This window comes from Erinaceus europaeus, chromosome 8 (genome assembly GCF_950295315.1).
Source record: "Erinaceus europaeus chromosome 8, mEriEur2.1, whole genome shotgun sequence".
NCBI classification, from domain to species: Eukaryota; Metazoa; Chordata; class Mammalia; order Eulipotyphla; family Erinaceidae; genus Erinaceus; species Erinaceus europaeus.
The window spans coordinates 71395352-71421899 of record NC_080169.1 but is presented as its reverse complement, the minus strand read 5'-3'; the positions used below and the strand labels follow the sequence as shown (position 1 = coordinate 71421899).

Sequence of the window (26548 nt, the reverse complement as noted above, 5' to 3'; positions counted from 1 at the left end):
TCTATCTTTCCCTAGTAGGGTAGGACTCTGTAGAGGTGAGTTTCCCGGGGAAGAATTAGAGCTTTAGGGTGTCACAGAAGTGCTTTTCTAACTAGACATAGACACAGTCACTTAACATTATAGCCACCAATTAATTAACCGCAGATGTAACTGTAGTCCCATATTGGATCATAACATGCAGCTGAGGTGTGTAGCAGGCTGTGCCACCTAAGCTTTTTTCTTGCCTCCAGGGTTATCGCTGGTGCTCAGTGCCTGCACTGTGAATCCACTGCTCCTGGAGGCTATTTTTCCCCCTTTTGTTGCCTTTGTTGTTTATCGTTATTATTGTTGTTGTTGGATAAGACAAGAGAGAAATTGAGTGGAGGGGGAGACAGAGAGAGGGAGAAAAAGACACCTGCAGACCTGCTTCACCTCTTAGGAAGTGATCCATCTGCAGGTGGGGAGCCGGGGGCTCAAACCCAGATCCTTAATGCCGGTCCTTGCGCCTCATGCCATGTGTGCTTAACCGCCCTACCCCCATAAGCCTTTGTAATTGCACTCAGTGATGCTTGTACAGCAATGTGATCACCTAGAGAGCATTTCTCAGGGTATATCCTTGTTGCTAAGTGATTCGTGACTACCTTTTAGTAGGACTTGATTCTTCTAGCATTTGCCAGAACTTGATTAATGTAAACTAGGACTTGATTAATGTAAACTAGGAGCATCTGAATACAGCGCTTGCTAATTGTACTTCCCTATCATGATGGAACTGACAAACATGAACTTGAACTCAGTTTTGCTATATGTAAATTAGGTAGAAAAGCTTTTGAACCCATAAATCAAACTCCATCTGACCAAGCAGATAGTAGGATGCAATGAGATAAGTTATGCACAGCACCTATGTAGCAAATTCCTACAATATAATGCTAATTGCTTTAAGGAATTATACTGTGATATAAATACTAGTAGGTAAAAAAAAAGAGCCAGGGAAACTGCACAGCAGTTACACAACACACTTTCATGGCTATGGCTCAGAAGTCCCAAGTTTAATTCCCAACACCACCATAAGCCCAAGCTGAGCAGTGCATAGTCAAAAGAAAAAAAGGAAAAGAAAAACTGAAGATAGTCAACATACAATAAACTTTTTTACCTAATGACATCAAATTTCAGTTTTGTTTTGTTTTTTTAATTAACCAGAGCACTGCTCAGCTCTGGCTTATGGTGGTGCGGAGGATTGAACCTGGGACTTTGGAGCCTCAGGCATGACAGAGAGTTTGTTTTGCATAACCATTATACTATCTACCCCTGCCCAGATTTTAGCTTTTACTGTATTAAAAAAAAAGACATCTGAAAAAGCATAGTTTTGAAACCATTTATTTTGTATGTGAAATGGTTATTAAAAAGACAACATAATATAACATCCAGGTTTCAATTAGAAGTATTCTCATGAAGCTTTTGGGGCTCAGTTGTACGTCATATAGCGAGGAGTAGCGCTAAATTTGGCATAGGATTTAATGACCTTATTTACAGCTTCCAAGAAATCCTTCTCAGTAGCAATTTTTCGCCGTGCTCTGATGGCAAACATACCAGCTTCTGTGCAGACACTTCTAATCTCAGCACCTTTTTCCAAAAAGAAAAGAAAGGAAGAAGGAAGGAGAAAGGAAAGAAAAAAAAAAAGTTTAATTAAATCAGCCTGAACAGAGGCCAGCAAATAAAAGCAAGATTTTTTGACTTACCAGTGCTATTTGGACACAGTCGTGCGAGCAATTCAAATCTGATATCTCTTTCAACACTCATTGAACGAGCATGAATCTTAAAAATGTGAGTCCGACCCTAAGGATAAATAGAATTGATAAATTTCAGAGTGGAAAACCATCACAGGAAGAAAAAAAAAATAAATACTCTTCTTAAATGGATGATTTTCTTACCTCTAGATCAGGTAAGCTAAATTCAATCTTTCGATCTAGTCTCCCTGGCCTCATCAGTGCTGGGTCTAAAGTGTCAGGCCTGTTTGTGGCCATTAGCACTTTAATGTTGCCTCGAGGATCAAAACCATCCAGCTGGTTGATCAGCTCTAACATTGTTCTCTGAACTTCATTGTCACCTCCAGCACCATCATCAAAACGAGCCCCTGAGAAGAAAAGGAGGGTAAGATAAGTTCATTGAGTTCACCTTAAAGAAGCACCATGCATAACCTGAAAATAGTTTTGAGGGAGTCAGGCGGTGTGCAATGGGTTAAGCGCACATGGTGCAAAGCGAAAGGACCAGCGTAAGGCATAAGGATCCCGGTTCGAGCCCCCAACTCCCCACCTGTAGGGGAGCCATTTCACAGGTGGTAAAGCAGGTCTGCAGGTGTCTTTCTCTCCCCCTCTGTCTTCCCCTCCTCTCTCCATTTCTCTCTGTCCTATCCAACAACAATGACATCAACACAATAATAACTATAACAACAATAAAAACAAGGGCAACAAAAAGGAAATATTTTTCTAAAAGAAAATACTGTAAATCTCATCTTAGATCATGCCTAAACAAACACCATCAATTTTAAGCAAGTCATAAAAGAGAAGGCAGTTTTACAGATACAAACAAACAAAACTGTACTAATTATAAAATGGATCAGGGTGGTGGAGCACATGGTTGAGAACACACATCACAGCACACAAGGACCCAGGTTCAAGCCCTTAGTGCCCACCTGCCAGGGGAAAGCTTTGAGTGGTGAAACAGTGCTGCAGGTGTCTCTCCCTCTCTATCCCACTCCCCTTCCCTCTCAATTTGTCTCTATCCAAAGTCAATTAATAAACCAAAATATTTATATATAAAGTGAATCATTGCCTTAAAAAGGAATCATCTTAAGATTAATTAACACTATTGTGTTTTTTGTTTTTTAATTTTTTAATTGGGGGATTAATGATTTACAGTAGACAGTAAAATAGTTGGTACATGTGTAATTTTCTGTTTTCTGCATAACACTCTAACCCCCAACCTAGATCTTCCTTCACCATCATGATCCAGGACCTGACACCCCCAGAGTCCTTCACTTTTGTGCAATAAATTAATGTAATATATACCTGGGTGAAGCAACAGAATACATGCAAACTTTACCATCATAATGGTGCTTGATTATATGTAAAGGCTATTATACTATATGAAATTTCTCTAAACTGTCAATAAAATGACTGTCAAGCTGGGTGGTAGGTGGTACAATGTACATGCCACCAAGCACAAGGACCCGGGTTCAAGCCCCTAGTCCCCACTGCAGGGGGAAATTTCATTAGTGGAGAAGCAGCTGCTACAGGTGTCTCGTTCTCATTCTCTCTCTCTCTCCCTCTCCCCCCCACCCCGGTCTCCCTTTCTGCCCTATCAAAAAAAAAAAAAAAAAGACTGTCTAGAGGCCAGGCAGTGGCACCTAGTAGTGTGCACACATTGCCAGGTGCAAGGTCAGGGTTCAAGCCCCTGCTCCCCACCTGCAAAGAGGAAGCCTCTCAAGTGATAAAGCAGTACTACAGGTGTCTCCTTCATTTCCTTTTGACCTCCTCTTTCCCATCTCAAATTGTCTCTATAAAAAAAAAAAGAAAAAAACAGCTGCCAGGTGTGGCAGATTCACCATGCATACACCATGCTCCAGCAATAGCCATAGAGGCAATAAAAAAATGATAAATGACTACGTCTGTAATACAATAAAACTATAACATACTGTCACACTGACTTGTATAAATCAGAGTATACTAGATTCATGTCAACCAAAGTAGCAAAAACAACTTCCAAATATATACTTTCCTTTTTAAAATATAAAATACATACTACTGTATTAATCATTATTTGTTATAAAATACAAAACATAGAAATATTTAAAATGAGATTAAAATACAAAGAAATATTATCCTGTTTTATGCACAGCCCACTGTGGAAAACATAACTTCAGAACATTCTGACACCATAAGGTCTATTCCAATAATACTATAAAAATAAATTTAAAATAAAATCTTCAATCTTATTATATTGATACATTGTGGTCAAATTACAATCCTTGAACATACCGACATAATTTCCAAACCAGCAATGCCATCTAGTTTAAAAGCAAGACATTAGATAAACCTAATCATCATCCTTGAGCAGTGTTTACAAGATTCCACTATATTTTCAACTCATTTTCTGTCATGACAACTCTTGGGAGCCGGGCAGTAGCACAGCAAGTTAAGTGCATGTCAAGGACTGGCTGGTGTAAGGATCCTGGTTCGAGCCCCCGGCTCCCCACCTGCAGGGAGGTTGCTTCACAGGCAGTGAAGCAGGTCTGCAGGTGTCTATCTTTCTCTCCCCCTCTGTCTGCCCCATCTCTTTCCATTTCTCTCTGTCCTATCCAACAATGATGACATCAATAAACAACAAGGACAACAAAAAGGTGAAATAAATAAATAATTTTAAAAAATAAGAACAACTCTCTGCATATAGGATATTTTTCTAAATATTATGGAGTATTACTATTACATACTGCATAAATAGCCAAAGCCAATAGGACAATTTAGGTTTTCCAAAGTCTATCACATTTATTACTTAATTTGAATTTCTCAAAAACCCATGTGATAAGGCAGAAATTACTACTTCCTTTCCAAGATGAGCAAATTGAAGTTCAGAGTTAGTTAAAATGATGTCTAGGCCACAAAAATAACACTGTTATTTCATCAAATTTATAAAGCTAAGAATAACATTTTATGTATGCTTTGTGAAAAACCATGCTTAAATAATGCCCTGGTGACTTCTTAACATGTTAAATGAAGTTGCATTCCAATTTAGGATTTGTTTAGTATGAATACATAGGTTGTACCAATTAACGTAGGTTAAGTACAAAGAAAAAGACTTAGAAATAGTAGTGAGCTCAGGGGTCGGGCTGGAGCACAGCGGGTTAAGCGCACATGGCGCAAAACTCGAGGACCAGCGTAAGGATCCCGGTTCCAGCCCCCGGCTCCCTACCTGCAGGGGGGTCACTTCACAAGCGGTGAAGCAGGTCTGCAGGTGTCTCTCTCCCCACCTTTGTCTTCCCCCCCCCTTTCTCCATTTCTCTCTGTCCTATCTGGCAACAGCAACATCAATAACAACAATAATAACCACAACAATGATAAAGCCAACAAAAAGGAAAATAAATAAATTAAATATTAAAAAACAAAAGAAAAGAAATAGTAGTGAGCTCAGGCAGAAGTTGAAAAACAAGGTCAGAAGAGAAAACAGCAATAGAACCTGAACTGGAGGTGGTGTACTGCATCAAAGTAGAAGACTGGGGTGGGTGGGGGGTAGAGGTCCAAAAAAGATGACAGAGGACCTAGTGGGGGTTGTATTGTTATGTGGAAAACTGAAAAATGTTATGCATGTACAAACTATTGTATTTATTGTCGAATGTAATACATTAATTCCCTAATAAAGAAATTAAAAAAAAAAAAAGACTCTGGGGTGGGTGGGAGGGAGAGTACAGGTCCAAAAAGAATGACAGAGAACATAGGGGGGGTTGTATTGTTATGTGGAAAACTGAAAAATGTTATGCATGTACAAACTATTGCATTTACTGTCAAATGTAAAACATGAATCCCCAATAAAGAAAAAAAATAGTAGTGAGATGTAAAGTTACTTTTCTCCCCTATGATAGAACTCTTTTGGTATGAATCTGTGGCTCCAGTGTGCCAGAGATCACAAAAGATTTGGAATTAGAATTCTGTACAAAATTAGCATACCGGGAGAAATCTACATATAGCACTTTTAAAATTCTATTAAACTTGGCCCTAAAGTAGTTTTTCACACCACCATTCCTACCTCCAATAGCATCAATTTCATCAAAGAAGATAAGGCAGGCTTTTTTTGTTCGAGCCATTTCAAAGAGTTCGCGAACCATTCGAGCTCCCTAATGAGAAAAATATCTTAATTCAGAGTTGGTTTTAAGGTCTTTAAAAAATGTATCATATTTTAAAATTTTTAATATTCCTATTTATTAGCCTCAAAACAACATTAAATTCACAGTTTTGTATCTAATAAATAGTTGGCAACACTAAGATTTGAAGAGGGTCAAATAAACACTGTTAAACAATGATTATCCGAGCAGTAAAACCTGGGAAAATAAAAGCAGATGATCCATCACTTAGAATTCCTGATAAGTAAATTTGATTTCTAAGTTGAATGTCTCAACATATGAAATTCATTTCCTAATTTTATAAATATACTAATTTTAACTATTTCAGATACAGCATGTATAGTCTTAGACTTTTTCTATAATGAAAAATGTCAATACATGTGTATAGGTGTGTACAAACATACACACAAGCATACGCTGTTCTCTCCCTCTCAGCAGGACAGAAAACAGGGCCCCTGAAATGAGAATAGTTTTAAATTACCAGGCATTTTTAGAATGTTTATGTTACAGATCAGCTCTATAGAAAAAAAAAGTTGGTGGCGGAGCCAAGATGGCGACTTGGAGACAACACTTGGTGTGAGCTCCAGAGAAAAGCAGCTTTAAACCTGGGATTCTTGGGACAGGGAAGGATTTCTGACCATCGGTGCCACCAGGTTCCAGATGCTACCATGATGCAAACCAGACTTCCCTAGGCAGACGACCCCACCAATATGTCCTGGAGCCCCACTTCCCCAGGGAAAGAGACAGGCTGGGAGTACGAGTGGACCTGTCAATGCCTATGTTCAGCAGGGCAGCAATTACAGAAGACAGACCTTACACCTTCTGCACCCCATAATGTTCCTTGGTCCATGCTCCCAAAGGGATAAAGAATAAGAAAGCTATCAGGGGAGAGGATGGGATAGAGAGTTCTGGTGGTGGGAATGTGTGGAGTTGTACCCCTCTTATCCTATGGTTTTATCAGTGTTTTCTTTTTATAAATAAAAATTATATATATTTTTTAAAGTTGCCTTTCTTAGTAGGGAATAGGGATTAAACTGATCAAAGTTAAGCAGCTGCATATTTCCAAATGACCACAAGGGGGAACAGGGAGATGCAGTAGCACACAGGATTTGCATGCAAGAAGTCTCAGGTTTAATCACTAGTACCACCAACAGGCAGAGCTGAGCAAGCTCCTGGGTTTAAAAAAAGATCAGGACTCAGGCAGTAGTGCAATGGGTTAAGCGCAGGTGGCACAAAACACAAGGGCCGGCATAACGATCCTGGTTCAAGTGCCCAGCTCCCCACCTGCAGGGGAATCGCTTCACAGGCAATAAAGCAGGTCTGCAGGTGTCTTTCTCTCCACTCTCTGTCTTCCCCTCCTCTCTCCGTCCTATCCAACTACAATGACATTAATAACTACAACAACAACAAAAATCTTCTCCCATTCTGTGAGTTTCTTTGGCTGTGCAGCAGACATGATGGGCCTAGACCTCAAATAAATCCCTCTCTCCATTGTTATCGGTCATCTCTATGAGGAACAACAAAATAGACCCCTTTGTGGGCCCCCATAGGACCTTGCCCTCAATGTGGATCAACAACGGTAGAGAATGTTCCATCCTCCAAAGGGAGGCTGGACAACATACTCTATGCTACATCTGAGGAAGATGGGTCCTGATATTGGGGCAGCTTGGAACGATCCTACTCATGACCACAGAATGTGAGCTCAGATCTACAGGGATGTAGAGGTCACATAGGCTCATAAGCTGAATGTGGGCCCCAGATTACATCAAATTAATGGTGTTTACGGTCAACAATATTTATACCCCTTTCCCATATTAGGGAGCTACTCCCTTCCCTGACCCAGCTTTCTGGTCCTTTTTCCAGCCATGACATCATCTTCCCAAACAATAACTTAGATCCACCTGCATATCAGATTTCAGGCTCAGGGAGGAAAAAAATATATATATATAGTCATGGGCCCTTTGGAATATAACTAAAATATGCCTACTAGCTACCTACAAAACAGAGACCCCCAACTCTTTATCTGCACTATTCCAGCCTTTAGGTTCATGATTAGTCAACAATTTGTTTGGCTTTATATGTTAACTCTCTTTTCAGCAACTAGGTTCCAGATGCTAGCATGATGCTAACCAGACTTCCCTGGACAGACAACCCCACCAATGTGTCTGGGAGCTCCAATTCCCCAGGACCCCACCCCACCAGGGAAAGAGAGAGGCAGGCTGGGAGTATGGATCAACCTGTCAACACCCATGTTCTATGGAGAAGCAATTACAGAAGTCAGACCTTCTACCTTCTGCAACTCACAATGACCTTGGGTCCATACTCTCAGAGGGTTAACGAATAGGAAAACTATCAAGGGAAAGGATGGATATGGACTTTTGGTGGTGGGAATTGTGTGGAGTTGTACCCCTCTTATCCTATGGTCTTGTCAGTGTTACCTTTTTATAAATAAAAGAAAAGAAAAGAAAAAAAAGAGCATGGTCCAGGATGTGATGTAGTAGATAAGGCATTGGACTCTCAAGCTTGAGGTCCTGAGTTCAATCCCAAGGAGCACATGTTCCAAAGTGATGTCTGGTTCTTACTCTCTCTGCTATCATTTCTCATGAATAAATAAATAAATTAAATTAAAAAGGTAGGAAGGAACGACGGACCAAATGGCTATCAGATGAGACTGGTGGCTTCTCAATTTCTAAACTACTAATAATCACTCAAGAGATTTCAGTTCTCAGTTTGCTTTTTTTTTTTTTAATGTATAATTGCCGTTTTAATTTCATCTATGACTTACAAATCCTTTGGAGAGCTACATACGTTTTGTGATTGATTTACTTTACCTCACCAACATATTTCTGGACAAGTTCAGATCCAATGACACGGATGAAGCAAGCATCAGTTCTGTTAGCAACTGCCCGAGCACAGAGTGTCTTGCCTGTACCAGGTGGACCAAAGAGCAGCACACCTTTAGGAGGCTCGATGCCAAGGTTAACAAATCTCTCTGGCTGTGATGGAGACATAATTTTTGAGGCTATCATTTCTATATCAATATATTTAAATGAAAATTAGTTCCACAATGTCTACATCTAAGAATTTTACTTATTCTTATAAAATCTAAATGACTTATGTATAGATACATATATATGTATGTACAAATATATGACTGGCAGCACTTTAACGACTTCTACTATGTAGCCTTAGTAAAATACTTTTCCTAATTAAAAAGTTACAATGTTTAAACAACAAAAGTATTATTGGGTAGTTAATCTCTTATTTTTCCATTATTTTCCCAAGATTAATGTTTCAATTTAAGTCCATTTCCTCTTGTTATTATTAAAGCACACGGTTTCTTTCATAATCACCTATAATGCAGCTGGCATATTGCAAAAGTTACACTTCTATTTCCTTTATGCCTTTAAATAGATCTTTCCTTTTTTTTTTAATAGGTTGAATGTAGCTGGCATATTGTAAAAGTTATATTTCTACTTCCCTTATTCCTTTAAATAGAAGATCTTTCCATTTTTTAATAGATTGAGCTATTCAATCCTTTTGCTTTCTCACTCCTAAAACTTAACAACTCTCCACAGCTCTATCCTTTCAACTATGGTAAGACATAAAAACTTGATACTATCACAAAAGCAATCTAAGTGGTCAGTACATAAAAGAATGACACATCTTTATGAAAAGAAACTTAAAAGAATCAGATGCAGCCTCTTACATGAAGTAGTGGGGTTTCAACTACTTCTCGAAGTTTTTCAATCTGTTCTTTACAGCCACCAACATCACTGTATGTAACGTCCGGTTTTTCCTCCACCTAAGAGAGGTGAAAATGTACAACATGTAACCAAGCTTGTGAATACTAATCCAAAAGATCTATCCAGAAGAGTAAACCCAGAACCCTAAAAGAAAAGTCAAATTTAAAACAAATAAAGAACTTATCACTTATTAGAGCAGAGCTCTATTAAAAAAAATTTAAATCTTTCACCTATGAAAAATATGAGTTTACTCAGGGGCCAGGTGGTGGTGCACTTGGTTGAGTGCACATGTTACAGTGCACAAGGACCCAGGTTCGAGCTCCTAGTCCCCACCTGCAGGAGGGAAGCTTCACAAGTGGTGAAGCAGTGCTGCAGGTGTCTCTCTGTCTCTCACTCTCTCTCTATCCCTCCTTTCCCTCTCGATTTCTGCCTCTACCCAATAAATAAATAAAGATAATAAAAAAAAATTTTTTTAAAGAGATTACTAAATGTAGAAATTAGAAAGGGCTGCGGAGATAGCATAATGGTTATGCAAAAGCCTTTCATGCCTGAAGCACCAAAGTTTCCAGGTCCAATCGTTAGCACTACCATAAGCCAGAGCTGAGCAGTGCTCTGATAAAATAATGAATGAATAAATAAAAATCATGCTATTGCCTTTCCCTTTCATGGATTCTTACCTGCATCATAGTAACAGTTGGGTCAATCTTAGGAGGCAGTGGAATGTGAATTTGATACTTGTTTCTGTCCACTCTATGAAGATAAAAACAAAACAAAACATATTACTAACATATTCCTTAAACTTTCAAATTGTTTGATTCTTTCATTTTCAAAACCATACTTTAAACAAGCAACAAAGAGACAAGAGTCCTCAGCATTATAAAAAGAAAAACACAGCATTCAAGTTCAGGACACTAGGGAGTCAAAAGATGCCTCACCTAGTAGAATACAGAACATGAACTACCAAGCATGCAGACATGGCTTTGAGCACCATGAAAAGAGGGAGCTTCAGAGCAGTGGAACAATGCTTTGGTATCTCTCCCTTTCTCTGTCCCTCCTCTCTCCCTCTCAACCTCTACATAACCTAAAAAAGAAAAGACAAAGATGGAAATAAGTTCAACACAAATGGTGGAATTGTGCAGGGCTGAAACTCCAGTGAGAAATCTCTTGGTGGAAAAAATAAAATTCTCAGGACAGTAAATGAAAACCAGCACAAGAGCAAGGTAATCCTTGACGTTTGAGGAAAAGATTTTTTTTTTTTCTTTTACTGAGTGAATTACAGTTTCTAAATATACTAACTACATGAGTTGATCCAAGTCATTCTAACATGTGAAACTACAGAGAAGCCAGCCAGGAATGTGAAGAAATTGATAGAGAAGTGGACTCTAAGTCATCAGCTCCCAGGTTTGATCCCCAGCATGGTCTGTGCCAGTGAATGCTCTGGTTCTCTCTCTCGCTCATAAATAAATGCATACTTTTAAAAATGCATAGAGTAGGGGGAAAGAAACAGGTGGGAGGAGCAGGAGCATGTAAAGAAGAAAAGGGATAGGGATTCGGGCAGTAGCGCAGCAGGTAAGCGCACATGGCAAGGACCCCAGTAAGGATCCCATTTCGAGCCCTCGGCTCCCCACCTGAGGGGAGTCGCTTCACAGGCGGTGAAGCAGGTCTGCAGGTGTCTCTCTTTCTCTCCTCTCTGTCTTCCCCTCCTCTCTCCATTTCTCTCAGTCCTATCCAACAATGACATCAGTAACAACGACAATAATAATAACTACAACAACAATAAAAAAACAAGGGCAACAAAAGGGAAAGTAAATAAATATATTTTTTTTAATTTTTAAAGAAAAAGAAGAAAAGGCATTTAACTAAAGTTCTCTAGTAGATTACCCCTTGGTATACTGCAACATTCAACTCATTCATTCATTCAAGAGCCAAAGATGTGTATATAACAATAAGATTTATTATAAACAGAAATCTTACCCAACTCTCATCCCTTCTTCAATGTCAGTTGGTGCCACCTGGTCACTAAGGTCCACCACAAACTTGGCAAACTGTTTCACATTTATAATGTACTTCGGATCCTCTGAATCAGCATTGATTATCTTTGTACACCTAAAACAGCAAGTTTGATTAAAATAAAGCACCTAAACCACTTATAATAGATTCAAATAACCAAATTCTCTGCAAAACTGCAGGTATTGAGTAGGTCACTGTTAAAGATCCTTTTTTATATATCCTAAATAACAATGGACTACTCAACTTTATACAAGGCATAAAAAATGTAAAAGAGGGAGCTGGGTGATGGCGCAAAGCACAAGGACCAGCCAGTGTAAGGATGCTGGTTTGAGTCCCTGGCTCCCCACCTGTGGGGGGGGGGGGGGTCGCTTCACAAGTGGTGAAGCAGGTCTGCAGGTGTCTACCTTTCTCTCCCCTCTGTCTTCCCCTCCTCTCCCCATTTCTCTCCCTATCTCTTCCTCCTCTTTCAATGTCTCACCATTCCATCAAAGCAAATTAATAAATATATTTTTTAAAATGTCTAAAAAAAAGTGGCACACCTAACTAAGCACATGTTACCAAGCACCAGGGCCTGGACTCAAGCCCTCTTCCCCATGTGCTGGGGGAAGCTTCACAAGCAGTGGAGCAAGGCTGCATTCCCCCTGCCACAATTTCTGTGTGTCTTATACAAAATAAATAAAGATATTTTTCTAATTTCTTTTTCTTAAATCCCTTCATTAGTAGTGGTCTTCTAGATCTTAAGTAGCTCTCCTTTTAATTTTCTCTGTAAAATAATGTCTTAAAGCAACTTAAATAATTAATTCATCATTTTCTTGAATTTACACTTTGAAGCCACTTCTATTTTCTTGATATGTTCAGTCATTCATATGTAAGATCATGCTCTTTTTCAACCTGAGATGAAAATTTTCTCTTAATTTTTAACTATGTAATTATTTTTGTGTCACATAGTAAAGACCAATTTATATGCCCACATCCTAAAAGAGTAATCTACTGCTTTCCTTCTATATTATCTAAAACAAAATGAAAAAAAAAAAAAAAAGTAGAATTTATATTAGAAAGTTGCTATGTAAGTTGCAGCAATAAATATGGAGGAATACAAAATTATCTCTGAATGGGTATATAAGTAATGCTGACAATAAGGTAAAGGTTATGTCTTTGAGATGCAGGCAGAAGAAACTGAACAAAATCACCTTTCATGAAGGCAAACTAATAGTACCTAAAATGCCTTAAAAGAACCAAGAAACAATCTAAATATACAAGACTTAGCACCAATAGAAATATGAAAATAGGAAAGAACACCCAACACACCCATCCAAAAAGATCTGTGTTCACATATGTTCTTGGCAGCACGATTTGTAATAGCCAAAACCTGGAAGTAACCCAGGTGTCCAACAACAGATGAGTGACTGAGCAAGTTGTGGTATATATGTACAATGGAATACTACTCAGCTATAAAAAATGATGACTTCACTGTTTTCAGCTGATCTTAGATGGACCTTGAAAAATTCATGTTAAGTGAAATAAGTCAGAAACAGAAGGATGAATATGGGATGATTTCACTCTCAGGCAGAAGTTGAAAAACAAGATCAGAATAGAAAACACAAATAGAACCTGAAATGGAATTGGTGTATTACACCAAAGTAAAAGACTCTGGGGTGGGTGGGTGGGGAGAATACAGATCCAAGAAGGATGACAGAGGACCTAGTGGTTGTATTGTTATATGGAAAACTGGGAAATGTTATGCACGTACAAACTATTGTATTTATTGTTGAATGTAAAACATGAATTCCCCAATAAAGAAGTTTAAAAAAAGAAAGAAAATAATCAGTTAAAAATACTGAAAGTTAGTGTGTCTAATGAAGAGAAAGTGGGAAAGATCACTTTTACCATATAATTATATTTAAGTCTTAGTGAAGAAGCAGGAATACTGGTAACTCAGAAGAGTTACCATAGCTGATATAATGAGCAATTTAACTTTTTACAGCCATAGTAGAGTGGTTCAGGAGGCAGGACAATAGGTAAAGTATTGGACTTTTTTTTTTCTTTTTATCTATTTATTTCCTTTTGTTGCCCTTATTGTTTCATTGTTGTAGTTATTATTGATGCCATCGTTGTTGGATAGGACAGAGAGAAATGTAGAAAGAAGGGAAAGACAGAGAGGGTGAGAGAAAGACACACTTGCAGACCTGCTTCACCACTTGTGAAGTGACTCCTCTGCAGATGGGGAGCCGGGGGGCTCGAACCAGAATCGTTACGCCAGTCCTTGTGCTTTGAGCCATGTGCGCTTAACCCACTACACCACCACCCGACTCCCAAGTGGTTGACTTTTAAGCATAAGGTCTGCAAGGCCATGTGCCAGAGTGATGCTCTGATTCTCTGTCTTCTCTCATAAACAAATGAAGCTTTGAAAATAATAATAAAATGTGAAACTGGAAGAAAAAAGAGAAATAGAAAAAAGGAGGGAGAAAAGAGTAAGGGGGGGGACTTTTACTTATATTAAAAAGTACTTTGAAGTATAAATAAAACAGATTTCCAGAGCACTATGCATACCTAGCAACCTGCAAAGGCTGCTCACTCTGGAGTGTTTGCTTATCTGCAGCCAAATCCCAGAGTGCAGGGGGGGCCAGGCCAGTGTCAGACTCTTTGATACCTACATAAAGAGAGATTACAAAATTTACTGAAATGTAATATAGCAATCTCTCTCAACCTCAGTACTACCAGTATTTTGGACTAAATAACTGGGGGTGGGGTGCTGTGCATTATAGAATAGCTAACAGTTTTCCTGGTCTCTAGCCACCAGATGCTACTAACACCTCCCACCCCAAGTCATGACTGCTGCTGAACACTGTCAGTTGTCTCCTGGGCAGGTGGAAGAAGTCACCCTGGTAATGAACCACTGCTCTAAAGCAGTTCCAAGCCAATATTTAGCACTATATATATATGTGGCTTTTTATGTGAAAGTAAAATGCTATAAAACTTCACCATCTATGTTCATACCCAAGAAGAAATACTGTCAACTACCAGGCAATATATCAATTACTTGAAATAATTACCATGTGAGATCACAATTTTACTCAATAAGAAATTCTGACTTGTTTATTAGTTTACTCCCTTTGGCTGTATCCGAAGCAAACCCTCCTCGTTGTTTCTTAAATGCTTAAACATTAAACTTAATTGTAAATATAATAACATAAATTATTAAATGAGATCCAATTTAACATATTTTTAATCTGTAATTCAGAAGTGACATTTGCATTTCAATTCCTTTAATAGAATCAATATATTACATTAAAGAAAGAAAACAGGGCAGGGGTAGATAGCATAATGGTTATGCAAAGAGACTCTCATGCCTGAAGCTTCAAAATCCTAGGTTCTAAACCCCCATACAACCATAAGCCAGAGCTGAACAGTGCTCTGGAAAGAAAGAAAGAAAGAAAGAAAGAAAGAAAGAAAGAAAGAAAGAAAGAAATGCATCAAGAGAGGAAACAAGAATAATAAGATCTATACCAGTGAGTTCATTAATTTTCTTGAGAAGTTGTTGAATGTCATCTTCCACCTGCTTGATCTGCCTAGAGTAAGTACTCTGACCCTAGGAGACAAAAATCAATGTAATTAGAACCTCAGAATACCAATAATTTATGAAAATATAGACTAAGGCTAGGAAAGTTTTGCAAACTTGAATCAACAGGTTCAACCCACAGTACTGCACTTGACCAGAGCAGTACTCTAGTTGTACATATTCTTATGAAATAAATGTGTTTTTTTAATTCTTTTTTAATTTTTTAAATATTCATTTATTTCCTGTTGTTGCCCTTGTTATTTTATTGCTGTAGTGATTGTTGTTCGCCTGACTCCCGAAATAAATGTTTTTAAAATAAAATTAGGTTAGTCGGGTGGTAGCGCAACGGGTTAAGCGCACGTGGCGCGAAGCGCAAGGACTGTAGAAAGGATCCCGATTTGAGTCCTAGCACCCCACCTGCAGGCGAGTCGCTTCACAACTGCTGAAGCAGGTCTGCAAGTATCTTTCTCTCCCCCTGTCTTCCGCTCCTCTCTCCATTTCTCTCTGTCCTATCCAACAACAATAATAATTACAACAATAAAAAACAAGGGCAACAAAAGGGAATGAATAAATAAATAAATAAATAAAAATAAAATTAGAGGGGTCTGGCGGTAGTGCAGAGGGTTAAGTGCAGGTGGCGCAGAGCAAGGACCGCCATAAAGATCCTGGTTCAAGCGCCCAGCTTCCCACCTGCGGGTGGGGGAGGTGGGGTGGGGGTGGGGGTCACTTCACAAGTGCTGAAGTAGGTTTGCAGGTGTCTATCTTTCCCCGTGTCTTCCCCTCCTCTCTCCATTTCTCTCTGTCCTATTCAACAGTGACGACAACAATAATAACTACAATAATAAAACAACAAAAGAGAACAAATATTTTTTTTAAATTAGAGGGGGTTGGGCTGTAGCGCAGCGGGTTAAGCACACAAGGCGCAAAGCACAAGGACTGGCTTAAGGATCCCCACCTGCAGGGGTGGGGGGATAGGTTTGCAAGCCGTGAAGCAGGTCTACAGGTGTCTGTCTCTCCCCCTGTCTTCCTGTCCTCTCTCTACTTCTCTATCCTATCCAATAACAATATCAATAACAATAATAATAACAGCAATGATAAAACAAGAGCAACAAAAGAGAAAAAAATAAAGTTAGAGGGGCTGGGCAGTGGCACAGCCAGCTGTCTGTACACATCACCATGCACAAGGACCTGAGTTCAAGCCAGCAGTCCCCACCTGCAGGGGGGAAGCTTCACAAGTAGTGAAGCAATGCTGCAAGTGTCTGTTTTTCTCCCTCTTTACCTCCCCTTTGCCTCTCAATTTCTGCCCTATCAAATATTCTTTATATTACCTTTATTGGATAGAGAAAGTTAGTAATTGAGAAGTGGGGGAGTATAGAGAGGGAGAGAGAGACACCTACAGCACTGCTTCACCACTTGCAAAGCTTTCCCCATGCAGGTTAGGCCAGGGGTTTGAACTCAGGTCCTTGCGCATTTTAACATGCTCAGATAGGTGTGCCATCACCTAGTCCCCTATCAAATATTTTTAAAATACTATAAATAAATAAATAAATCAGACCAAAAAAATTTAGTTTTAATCCTAACAGTTATTGTCCTGAGCTTCATAAGTGAAGGCAGAGGGAGTAGATAATTTTTTGAAATAATCCTAAACCACTGTTTTCTCCCCAAAACAAGGCAAGAAAAATAACTAAAATCATGTCCGAAATTATCCACAACTATTTCTATGGATTTTTTTTTTTTTTTACTTTATAGCTATACTTTTTTAAAGCTTTGGAATATTTCTTAAATTAATTCCTTTTTATGAGAGGGACACCAGACACCACTGAGCTCTAGCATATGGAGCTCTCAGGTATTGAGCCTGAAGCTGCCGTGAGCTTAGGCATGCAAATCTTGTGCTCATTCAACACGGTAATCTCCCTGGTCCCAGTTACACAGGTTTAAATACATAAACACTTGTAAAGTATTTCCAGTATCTTAGTCTTGACACAGAATTTAATTAAAAATAGTATGAATATAATCTATGGGCTGATAAGACAGCTCACCTAGATAGTGTATCTGCTTTGTCAAGTGCCCAACCCAAGTTCAAGCCAATTTGGTTCTTTGGCATCTTCCCTCTCCCCCATCAATCTTTCTCTTTCTATCTGAAAAAAAGTTACCTCAGTGTCAAGGCCCCAGTCACAGCAATAACAAAAAATTCAAGTTGAGACAAACTAAATTATTTACTCTCTGATTTAGTCTAGATAAAAAAACTTTAGGCAAGTAACTTGGTAGAGTTCAGAAAAGATTAGCATAAGCTGATAGGCATTTTCTAATTATTTTGGAAGGACAAACAACTTATTTCAATATTAAAAAAATCTATTAGGGGCCAGGTAGTGGTGCACCTGGTTGAGCGCACATATTACAGTGCTCGAGGAATCAGGTTTGAGCCCCCAGGGGGAAAGTTTCATGAGTGGTGAAGCAGTGTTGCAGGTATCTCTCTGTCTCTCTCCTTCTCTATCACCCCCTCCTCTCCCAATTTCTGACTGTCTCTATCCAATAAATAAATAAATAAAAATAATAAAAAAGTTAAAAAATCTATTGTGTATGCATTGAAAGGACTTACATAAGTCTTCAGCAAGGCAATATCCCCTTCATCCAGAGCTAGAAGAAAAACCATACATGCATAAACGAGATTCAAACAAGTAAAACTAGAGCTGACAATTTTTTTAAAAGATCTATTTATATTTATTAAGATAAGAGAAAGAACCAAAGGCTCATTCTGGCACATGAGTTATACTGGTGATGTGACTGAACTCAGTTCAGGACCTTACACTTTTTGAATCCAACACTCTAGTCACTATGCCTGCTAGTATTGACAACTGGCTGCTAGTGTTGACAGCTACAACTCTTCTATGTTTAATTTCAAATTACATTAACTGAGAAATATCAGTGCAAAGTTACAGTGAAATAAACACAAGCATCAGATATTTCCTGGACTCAAGGAACATTTACCTAACTGGGTGAAAGGAGAATTGAAAAAGCACTTAACACAGTTCTTGAAGTCTCAAGGAACCGCAACACAACACAGCACAACACAAGAACAGGGAGGCCCCATAGGACCTTGCCCTCAAACAGTGGATCAACAACGATAGAGAATGTTCCAGCCTCCAAAGGGAGGCTGGACAACATACTCTATGTCCCACGTGAGGAAGATGGCTCCTGAAATTGGGGCAGCTTGGAACGTTCCTACTCATGACCACAGAATGTGAACTCAGATCTACAGGGATGCAGAGGTCACATAGGCTCCTAAACTGAATATGGGCCCCAGATTAGATCAAATCAATGGGGTCTACAGTCAACAATATTTATATACCTTTCCCATATTTGGGAGCTACTCTCTTCCCTGATCCAGCTTTCTAGCCCCCTTTCCAGCCATGACATCATCTACCCTTCCAAGACAATAACTTGGATCCACCTGCATATCAGATGTCAGGCTCAGGAAAAAAAAAAAAAAAAACTAGTATAGTCACGGGCCCTTTGGAATATAACTAAAATATGCCTACTAGCTATCTACAAAACAGAGATCTCCCAAATCTTCACCTGAAATATTCCAGCCGTTAAGATTCATGATTAGTCAACAATTTGTTTGGTTTTATATGTTAACTCTTCTTTCAGCCACTAGGTTCTAGATACTACATGATACCAACTTGGACTTCCCTGGGCAGACAACCCCACCAATGTGCCCTGCCCTACTAGGGAAAGAGAGACAGGCTAGGAGTATGGATATACCTGTCAATGCCCATGTTCAGTGGGGAAGCAATTACAGAAGCCAGACCTTCCACCTTCTGTACCCCATAATGACCCTGGGTCCATACTCCCAGAAGGATAAAGAATAAGAAAGCTGGGAGTTGGGCGGTAGCATAGCAGTTTAAGCACACGTAGCATGAAGCGCAAGGACCAGCCTAAGGACCCCAGTTCGAGCCCCCAGCTCCTCACCTGCAAGGGAGTAGCTTCACAAGCAGTGAAACAGGTCTGCAGGTGTCTCTCTCTCCCGTCTTCCCCTCCTCTCTCCATTTCTCTCTGTCCTATCCAACAACTATGATATAAATAACAACAATAATAACTACAACAATTAAAAAAAATGGGCAACAAAAGGGAAAATAAATAAAATAAAAAGAAAAGAGAATAGGAGTGGTCTGGGTGGTGGCGCAGTGATAAAGCTTTGGACTCTCAAGCATGAGGTCCTGAGTTCGATCCCGGGCAGCACATGTGCCAGAGTGACGTCAGGTTCTTTCTCTCTCCTCCTATCCTTCTCATTAATAAATAAAAAAATAAAATCTTAAAAAAAAACAAAGAAAAGAAAAAAGTAAAGCTATCAGGGGAGGGGATGGAATACGGAGTTCTGGTAGTGGGAACTGTGTGGAGTTGTACCCCTCTTGTCCTATGGTTTTTGTCAGTGTTTCCCTTTTATAAATAAAAATTAAAAAAAAAATAGGGGGACCAAAAAATAATGAATCAAAACAGCCTGGTTGGTCCGGGAAGTGGCACAGTGGATAAGCACTGGGTTCTCAAGAATGAGGTCCTGAGTTCAATCCCCAGCAGCACATATACCACAGTGATGTCTGGTTCTCTCTCTCCTCCTATCTTTCTCATGAATGAATGAATGAAAAATAAATAAATAAATAAAACAGTCTGGATACCAGTAAGGCCATTCATTCCCTAAGAAATCTTAGGAAAAGCATTTAAAACTTAATCAAGAAATAGAAACGATACCAACTTACCGTCACACTGTTGCTTTAAAGATCAAATAAGATGTGAAATGCATATAAATTCTATACATAGTAGTCATTAACTGCATCCACTTTAATATTATAAATATACTCACAGATAACGTACCTAGAGAAAGACACATCTGTTAAACCTTGGTGTCTAGGATTCCTCCTAGGTGTCTAAGTATGTCTGTGATGGTTACAATGTCATAAAATATTTCTTAGGGAAAGTTTGGAGCAGTGTAGAAATGGTGCTAGAAAAGTCTTAAGTTGTCTACGGTCATATCACCCTGAACACGCCCGATCTTGTCTGATCTCGGAAGCTAAGCAGGGTCGGGCCTGGTTAGTACTTGGATGGGAGAAAAGGCTTAAGTTGTCTAAGGAAAAAATAAGGGGGGGGGGGGCCGACGGTGAAGTAGCTAGCGTGCTGAACTTATAAACATGGCCCTGAATTCAATCCCTGTAATGCACCAGAGTGATGTTTTGTTCTCTTTCTTTCTTTTCTCTACCATTAACAAATCTCAAAGATGAAACTACAGAGTTACTAGTAATAAATCATGTATGAAAACAGTGTACAGATTTCATGCATGTGGATAAAGGTGTCAAGTGGTTTAGTCTCCATGGAGAGTAATTTGGCACTATCAAAATTACAACTCCAGGGAGTGGGGCAGTAGCACATGGGTTAAGGACCAATGGAAGAATCCAGGTTCGAGTCCCCAGCTCCCCACCTGCAGGGGAGTCGCTTCACAAGTGGTGAAGCAGGTCTGCAGGTATCTTTCTCTCCCTCTCTCTCCATTTCTCCGTCCTATCCAACAATGATGACAACAATAATAACTACAACAATAAAACAAGGGTAACAAAAGCGAATAAATATTTTTTAAAAAATTACAACTCCATTTCTACAATGGAGTTGCAGCTTGTGTTTGTGCATGTAGTAGATGTTACAGGTACATAATTATTCACTGCTGTATATCGCCAACAGATTGCAAATGATATATTATAATCCACAGCCCATCTATAATTATACATATATATCATATAATATATATTATTTCAGAGGCAGGAAAAAACTCCTAAAGAAAAATGTGTTGGTTCCCACATTACATATATGGAGAGTTTTTTTAAAAATTCCGTTTTAGTAGACTATTCCTGCCAGGCATCATAATAGATTTTGAGACCAACTGAAGCCATCATGAATCTTAACATATACTTCTGGGTATATACATGTGTGTATATGCATAGTCTGCACACCTAATAACATAGGACATAAGGCAGATAGCACTCACTCTTTATATAACATGAACTTATTCCTAAAACATATTAAGATCAAAAAATGCAAGATATACACAGTAGGATACATTAGGTAAAAAAGGTCTCTTTCAGAAGTTTAAAGGGGGCGCTTGTTTTTCATTTGCAATTATGTTGTGTAAGTCAGGTAGCAAAAAAACAGTTCAACTACAAAGTTTCTGGTGTGAGGAAACTAAGTAGAATTAGCATTCAAGGAGCCGGGTGGTGGCGAACCTGGTTAAGCGTGCATACATGTTACAGTAAGCAAGAATTAGCATTCAAAATAACAAGAGTTTGTATATACGCCTATAGATTTCATTCGAGAAAAAAGACACTTATCAGTTATCTCTGAATTTTGACTCAGATGAATGTATTTTCTAATCAAAAGAATCGTTTTTTTTTTTCACTACTTATTACCAGAGCATTACCAGAGCATTACTCAGCTCTGCCTTATGGTGGTGCCAATGACTGAACCTGGGACCTGGGAGCCTCAAGCATGAGTCTGTTTGCATAATCATTAAATGTTAACCTACGCCACCACCACCCCAGCCCACAAATGATTATTTTAAAACAAAACAAAACCAGAGCACTACTCAGCTCTGGCTTACGGTGGTGCGGGAGATTGAACCTGCGACTTTGGAGCCTCAGGCATGAGAGTCTCTTTGCATAACCATTATGCTACCTACCCCCACCCAGGAAATTTTTTTTTTTTCCAAATGAAATGATGTCTCCGAATCCTGCCCACAGTGGCAGATCCCAAGAGGATGCAGGTGAGCCGGCACAGCCCGGCAGGGGCCCTTTCAAGGCCGACAAGGCCAACCCGGCGTAAGACTTGCTCTGGACCGAGAGCTAAATATGAATAAATGTTTCGATGGGCGGAAAGTGAATCCCGAGTTTGGAGCAGGCGACGGGTGACAGAGGAGGCAGAGAAGTTACAGTGACCCACGACCCAGACGATCACCCAGGGGCAGCAAAGGGTCTGTCGGAGGACGGATCCGGGAACACAAATCAACCTCCCCTCCAGAGCCGCGTTTGGTCCCGCCTGGGCCACGAGTTTCTGCCTGCAGTCAACCAACCTCTGATGGGCTTGTCGTCCTTCTCGTCCTCTTTGGTTTTCCGCTGATCTGCACCGAGATAATCCGGCATTTTGGAAGATCCTAGGGCTATGGCTCCTTTGTGATTACACAGCACCTTCTTCGCTTCCGGTGGTGTCTTCCTTTTTCCCTTCCCTACCGGAAGTACAGCCGGATGCTTTGGGTTCCTTTACTCCGCCGGCGAATTGAAAGAGTCCTGGGGAAAACGCTCTGGTTCCCAGGTCCCAACTATGGAGAGTAATAAGAATCCCCTTTTAGAAAAGCATAATCATCTACCCTAACTCTTCACCTTGGCGAGTTTCCCCGAGCAACAGATTTCGAAACTAACTCGGGCTGTGTCACTAAACTTAAATCCTGATTTGGTCATTTATACATATATTCCTGGGTAATTAGATAATGCACCTTAATTTCTGTTACCAACAGAATCGAGGAGGCAAATTATAAGAGCTTGCAAAATACTTAGACACTCAATAAACATCAAATAAAATTAACGTAAGCGCTGTTTGTTAATTTGATGTAATACGAAGGATGAAGAGGGAGTAAATTGTTCTGAAATTTGAGGCAACTTTCAAGGAAGCAGTCCTCAGATAACGGAGAATCATGGAAGAGAGATTTTGAGAGAGAAGAGATTGAGCAGAGATGAAGAACTTCCAGACTATTGTGTGCATTAAAGGACACAATCAACCGAATAATAATAGTTTTTAAAAAGCAATCTATAAGACGGAGGGAAATATTTTAAAGTTACATGAGGGAAATATTTTAAAGTTACATGTCTGACAAGGGACTAACTCCAGAATATATAAAAAACACTTTCTAAGAGCCATGTAGTAGCTTACCCTTACACGGTCCATGCTAGAGGGCCCATCAGTGAGGCAGTGCTGCAGGTGTCTATCCTCTCTGCCTCTCTCTTACTCTGATTTTCTCTGTCTCTCCCTTCTATCTAAAAAGGGAAAAGGGAAAAAGAGACAGAAAATGGCCGCGTGGTCCAGGAGATGGCTCAGTGGATAAAGCATTGGATTCTCAAGCATGAGGTCCCAAGTTCACTCCCCGGCAACACATGTACTAGAGTGATGTCTGGTTCTTTCTCTCTCTCCTCCTATCTTTCTCATTAATAAATAAATAAATTCTTTTAAAAGAAGAAGGAAGGAGAGAAAGATAGAAAGAAAGACAGGAAGGAAGGAAGGAAGGAAGGAAGGAAGGAAGGAAGGAAGGAAGGAAGGAAGGAAAGAAGAAAATGGCCACTAGAAGCAGTAGAACCTGAAGGTACCGAGCCCCAGTGATATTCCTGGGGTGGCAAACACACATACACATACACCTCAATAACAAGAAAGCAACCCAACTAAAAAGTAGGCAAAGTTGTCTTGGAGAGTGGTGCAACAAGTAGAATGCCAGACTCAAAAGTGAAATGAGGTCCTAAATTTGATCCTTGACATCACTTTTGCCAAAGTGGTGCTCTGGTTCTCTGTCCTTTTTTCTCTTTCTCTCCCTCTCAATTAAGTAAGTAAAATTTTAAAGTAAGCAAAGACATCTCTTTGGATAAGGTAGATATACAATTAATTAGTATGCACCTGGAAAGATTTACTCACCATCACCAGTTATTAGAGAAACACAGAACCATAGTGAGAGCCCTGGGAAGTGGTATAGTGGGTAAAGTGCTGAACTCTCAAGCATGACACCCTGAACTCAATATCCAGTATTGAATATACTAGAGAGAAATTTTGTTTCTATCTCTCATAAACACACAAATCTTTTTTAGAACAAAGTCACAGCATAATACCATCTCAGCCCAGTTAGAACAACTGTAATCAAAAAGAAAGAAACAGTAGACCAGGAGAGAGCTCAGTGGATAAAGCACTGGCCTCTCAAGCATGAGGCTCCAAGTTAGATCACATGTACCAGAGTGATGCTCTGATTCTCTCTCCACCTGCCGCTCCACCCACCCCACCCCACCCAATCTCATTAATAAAGAAATCTTGGAAAGAAAAACAGAAACTAATTGTCAATGGAGATGTCAAAAAAAAATAAATAAAATGAATGTACTCAATGCAGCATGCTGAACTGTACACTTGATTATGATTGAGGGGCTGGAAGGCTGTTCAGTTGTACAGCACCCACTTTGCATGTGAGAGAGTCTTAGTTTGATCACTGCGACCAGGTGGGAACAACAGGGAGCTCTCTATAGATGCTCACTTTCTATATATCTTAATCTTTCACACACACACTTGCTAAAACTGGGAAAGATTATTTTAAATAATGATTGGAAGATTTTATTTTATGTGTTATTTCTATAGCCTTTATTTATTATTAAGATTTTACTTATTTATTAATGAGAAAGATAGGAGGAAAGAGAGAATGAACCAGTCATCACTCTGGTACATGTGCTGCCAGGGACCAAACTCGAGACCTCATGCTTGAAAGTCCAATGCTTTATCCACTGCACCATCTCCTGGACCACTAGTTTTTAAAATTTTTTTCTTTTTAAAATGTATTTATTTATTATTGGATAGAGACAGAGATAAATTGAGGAGGTCAGGTGGTGGCGCACCTAATTGAGCACAAATGTTACAATGCACAAAGACCCAGGTTTGAGCCCCCGGTTCCCACCTGCAGGGGGAAAGGTTTTCGAGTGGTGAAGCAGTGTTTCTAAGTGTCTCTCTATCTCTCTTCCTCTCTATCTCCCCTATCCTTTCAATTTCTGACTGATTCCAATAAATAAAGATAATTTAAAAAATCCTTAAAAACAGAAAAGAGAGGCGTCGGGTGGTGGCACACCAGGATGAGCGCGCATATTACAATGCACAAGGACCTGGGTTCGAGCCCCCAGTCACCACCTGCAGGGGGAAATCTTCACAAGTGGTGAAGCAGTGCTGCAGGTGTCTCTCTGTCTCTCACCCTCTCTATCCCTCCCTTCCCTTTCAATTTCTGACTCTCTCTATCCAATCAATAAATAAACATAATTTAAAAAATTAAAAAAAAAAAACAGAAAAGAGGTGCGTCAGGCGGTAATGCAGTGGGTTAAGTGCAAGTGTCGCAAAGCGAAAGGACCAGCATAAGGATCCTGATTCGAGCCTCCGGCTCCCCATCTGTAGGGGAATCGCTTCACAAGTGGTAAAGCAAGTCTGCAGGTGTCTTTCTCTCCCCCTCTCTCCATTTCTCTCTGTCCTATCCAACAATGATGATATCAATAACAACAATAATAATAACTACAACAATAAAAAACCAAGAGCAACAAAAGGGAATAAATAAATAAATAGACATAAAAAAAAAAAAACAGAAAAGAGGGGTCTGAGCAGTAGTGCAGCGGTTAAGCACATATAGTGCAGAGTGCAAGGACCAGTGTGAGGATCCCAGTTCGAGCCCCAGTTCCCCACCTGCAGGGTGATTGCTTCACAGGTGGTGAAGCTGGTCTGCAAGTGTCTTTCTCTCCCCATCTCTGTCTTCCCCTCCTCTCTTGATTTCTCTCTGTCCTATCCAACAACAGCTATAACAACAATAACAACCACAACAAGGGCAACAAAATGGGAAAAATAGCCTCCAGGAGCAGTGGATTCGTAGTGCTGGCACCGAGCCCAGGCCCTGGAGAAAAAGAAAAACAGAAAAGAGAGAGAAAAATTGACAAGGGAGGAGGAGATAAAGTGGGAAAGAGCCAGAGAGACACCTGCAGCACTACTTCACCACTAGTGAAGGGGCTTGAACCTGCACTATAATTATGCACTGTAATGTGTGTGCTTAACCAGGTGCACCACCACTTGGCCCCTAGTTTTTTGTTTGTTTGTTTGTTTGTTTGCTTGTTTTGTTTTTACTAGAGAAGTTCCTTTGACTGTAGATCACTGGAAACCATGAAGAGGATATAAAGCATTCTCTTCTGAGCATGAAATGGGCTTTAGGTGTTGCTTTTTGCAACTGCCTTTTACCATTGACGATCACTCTTCCCTCCTTTTAGGACTAGAAGGAGAGAATGCCTTCTGAGAAAAAAAAAATTATAGTGGTTGAGACAGAGTTAGGCAAGTAGCCCAACTGGTAGAGCAACGGACTTCCATGGCTAAGGCTCCCAATTTAATTCTGGTGCTGTACATACCAAAAGTGGTGTTCTGCCTTGTGTCTTTTTCTGTCTCATGTAAAACTCTCTCTCTTAATAAATGAATAAATGAATAAATAAATAAATACTTTGAAAATTATTGAGATAAAACTTTTATGTTATCTATAAAGCATGGGAATGGCTCAGTGATGGAATGTAA

General features: G+C 39.6%; 1 protein-coding gene and 1 pseudogene across 1 annotated transcript; one reads left to right on the top strand and one right to left on the bottom strand.

Moving 5' to 3' along the window:
* Positions 1-1337: 1337 nt before the first annotated feature.
* PSMC2 (proteasome 26S subunit, ATPase 2) lies at positions 1338-22445 on the bottom strand. The gene is made up of 12 exons (XM_007532678.3): positions 22293-22445; positions 17784-17821; positions 15133-15214; positions 14176-14275; positions 11590-11721; positions 10293-10365; positions 9579-9674; positions 8701-8865; positions 5776-5863; positions 1908-2110; positions 1716-1812; positions 1338-1599 (listed from the first exon to the last, which is right to left on the bottom strand). The coding sequence occupies exons 1-12, from the start codon at positions 22360-22362 to the stop codon at positions 1442-1444; spliced, it is 1302 nt and encodes a 433-aa protein (XP_007532740.1). The 5' UTR covers positions 22363-22445; the 3' UTR covers positions 1338-1441.
* A 3653-nt stretch (positions 22446-26098) lies between these two features.
* LOC132539988 (small nucleolar RNA U3) lies at positions 26099-26280 on the top strand (annotated as a pseudogene).
* The last annotated feature ends 268 nt before the right edge of the window (positions 26281-26548 follow it).

What these genes read in the sequence shown, in the direction of transcription:
- PSMC2 (XM_007532678.3), bottom strand. Translation starts at nt 22,362, where the DNA reads ATGCCGGATTATCTCGGTGCAGATCAGCGGAAAACCAAAGAGGACGAG. An exon ending in GAAAATTAATGAACTCACTG is followed by an intron (nt 14,276 to 15,132) that starts GTATAGATCTTA and finishes CTCTTTATGTAG; the next exon opens with GTATCAAAGAGTCTGACACT. An exon ending in TTGAAACCCCACTACTTCAT is followed by an intron (nt 8,866 to 9,578) that starts GTAAGAGGCTGC and finishes TCTCCATCACAG; the next exon opens with CCAGAGAGATTTGTTAACCT.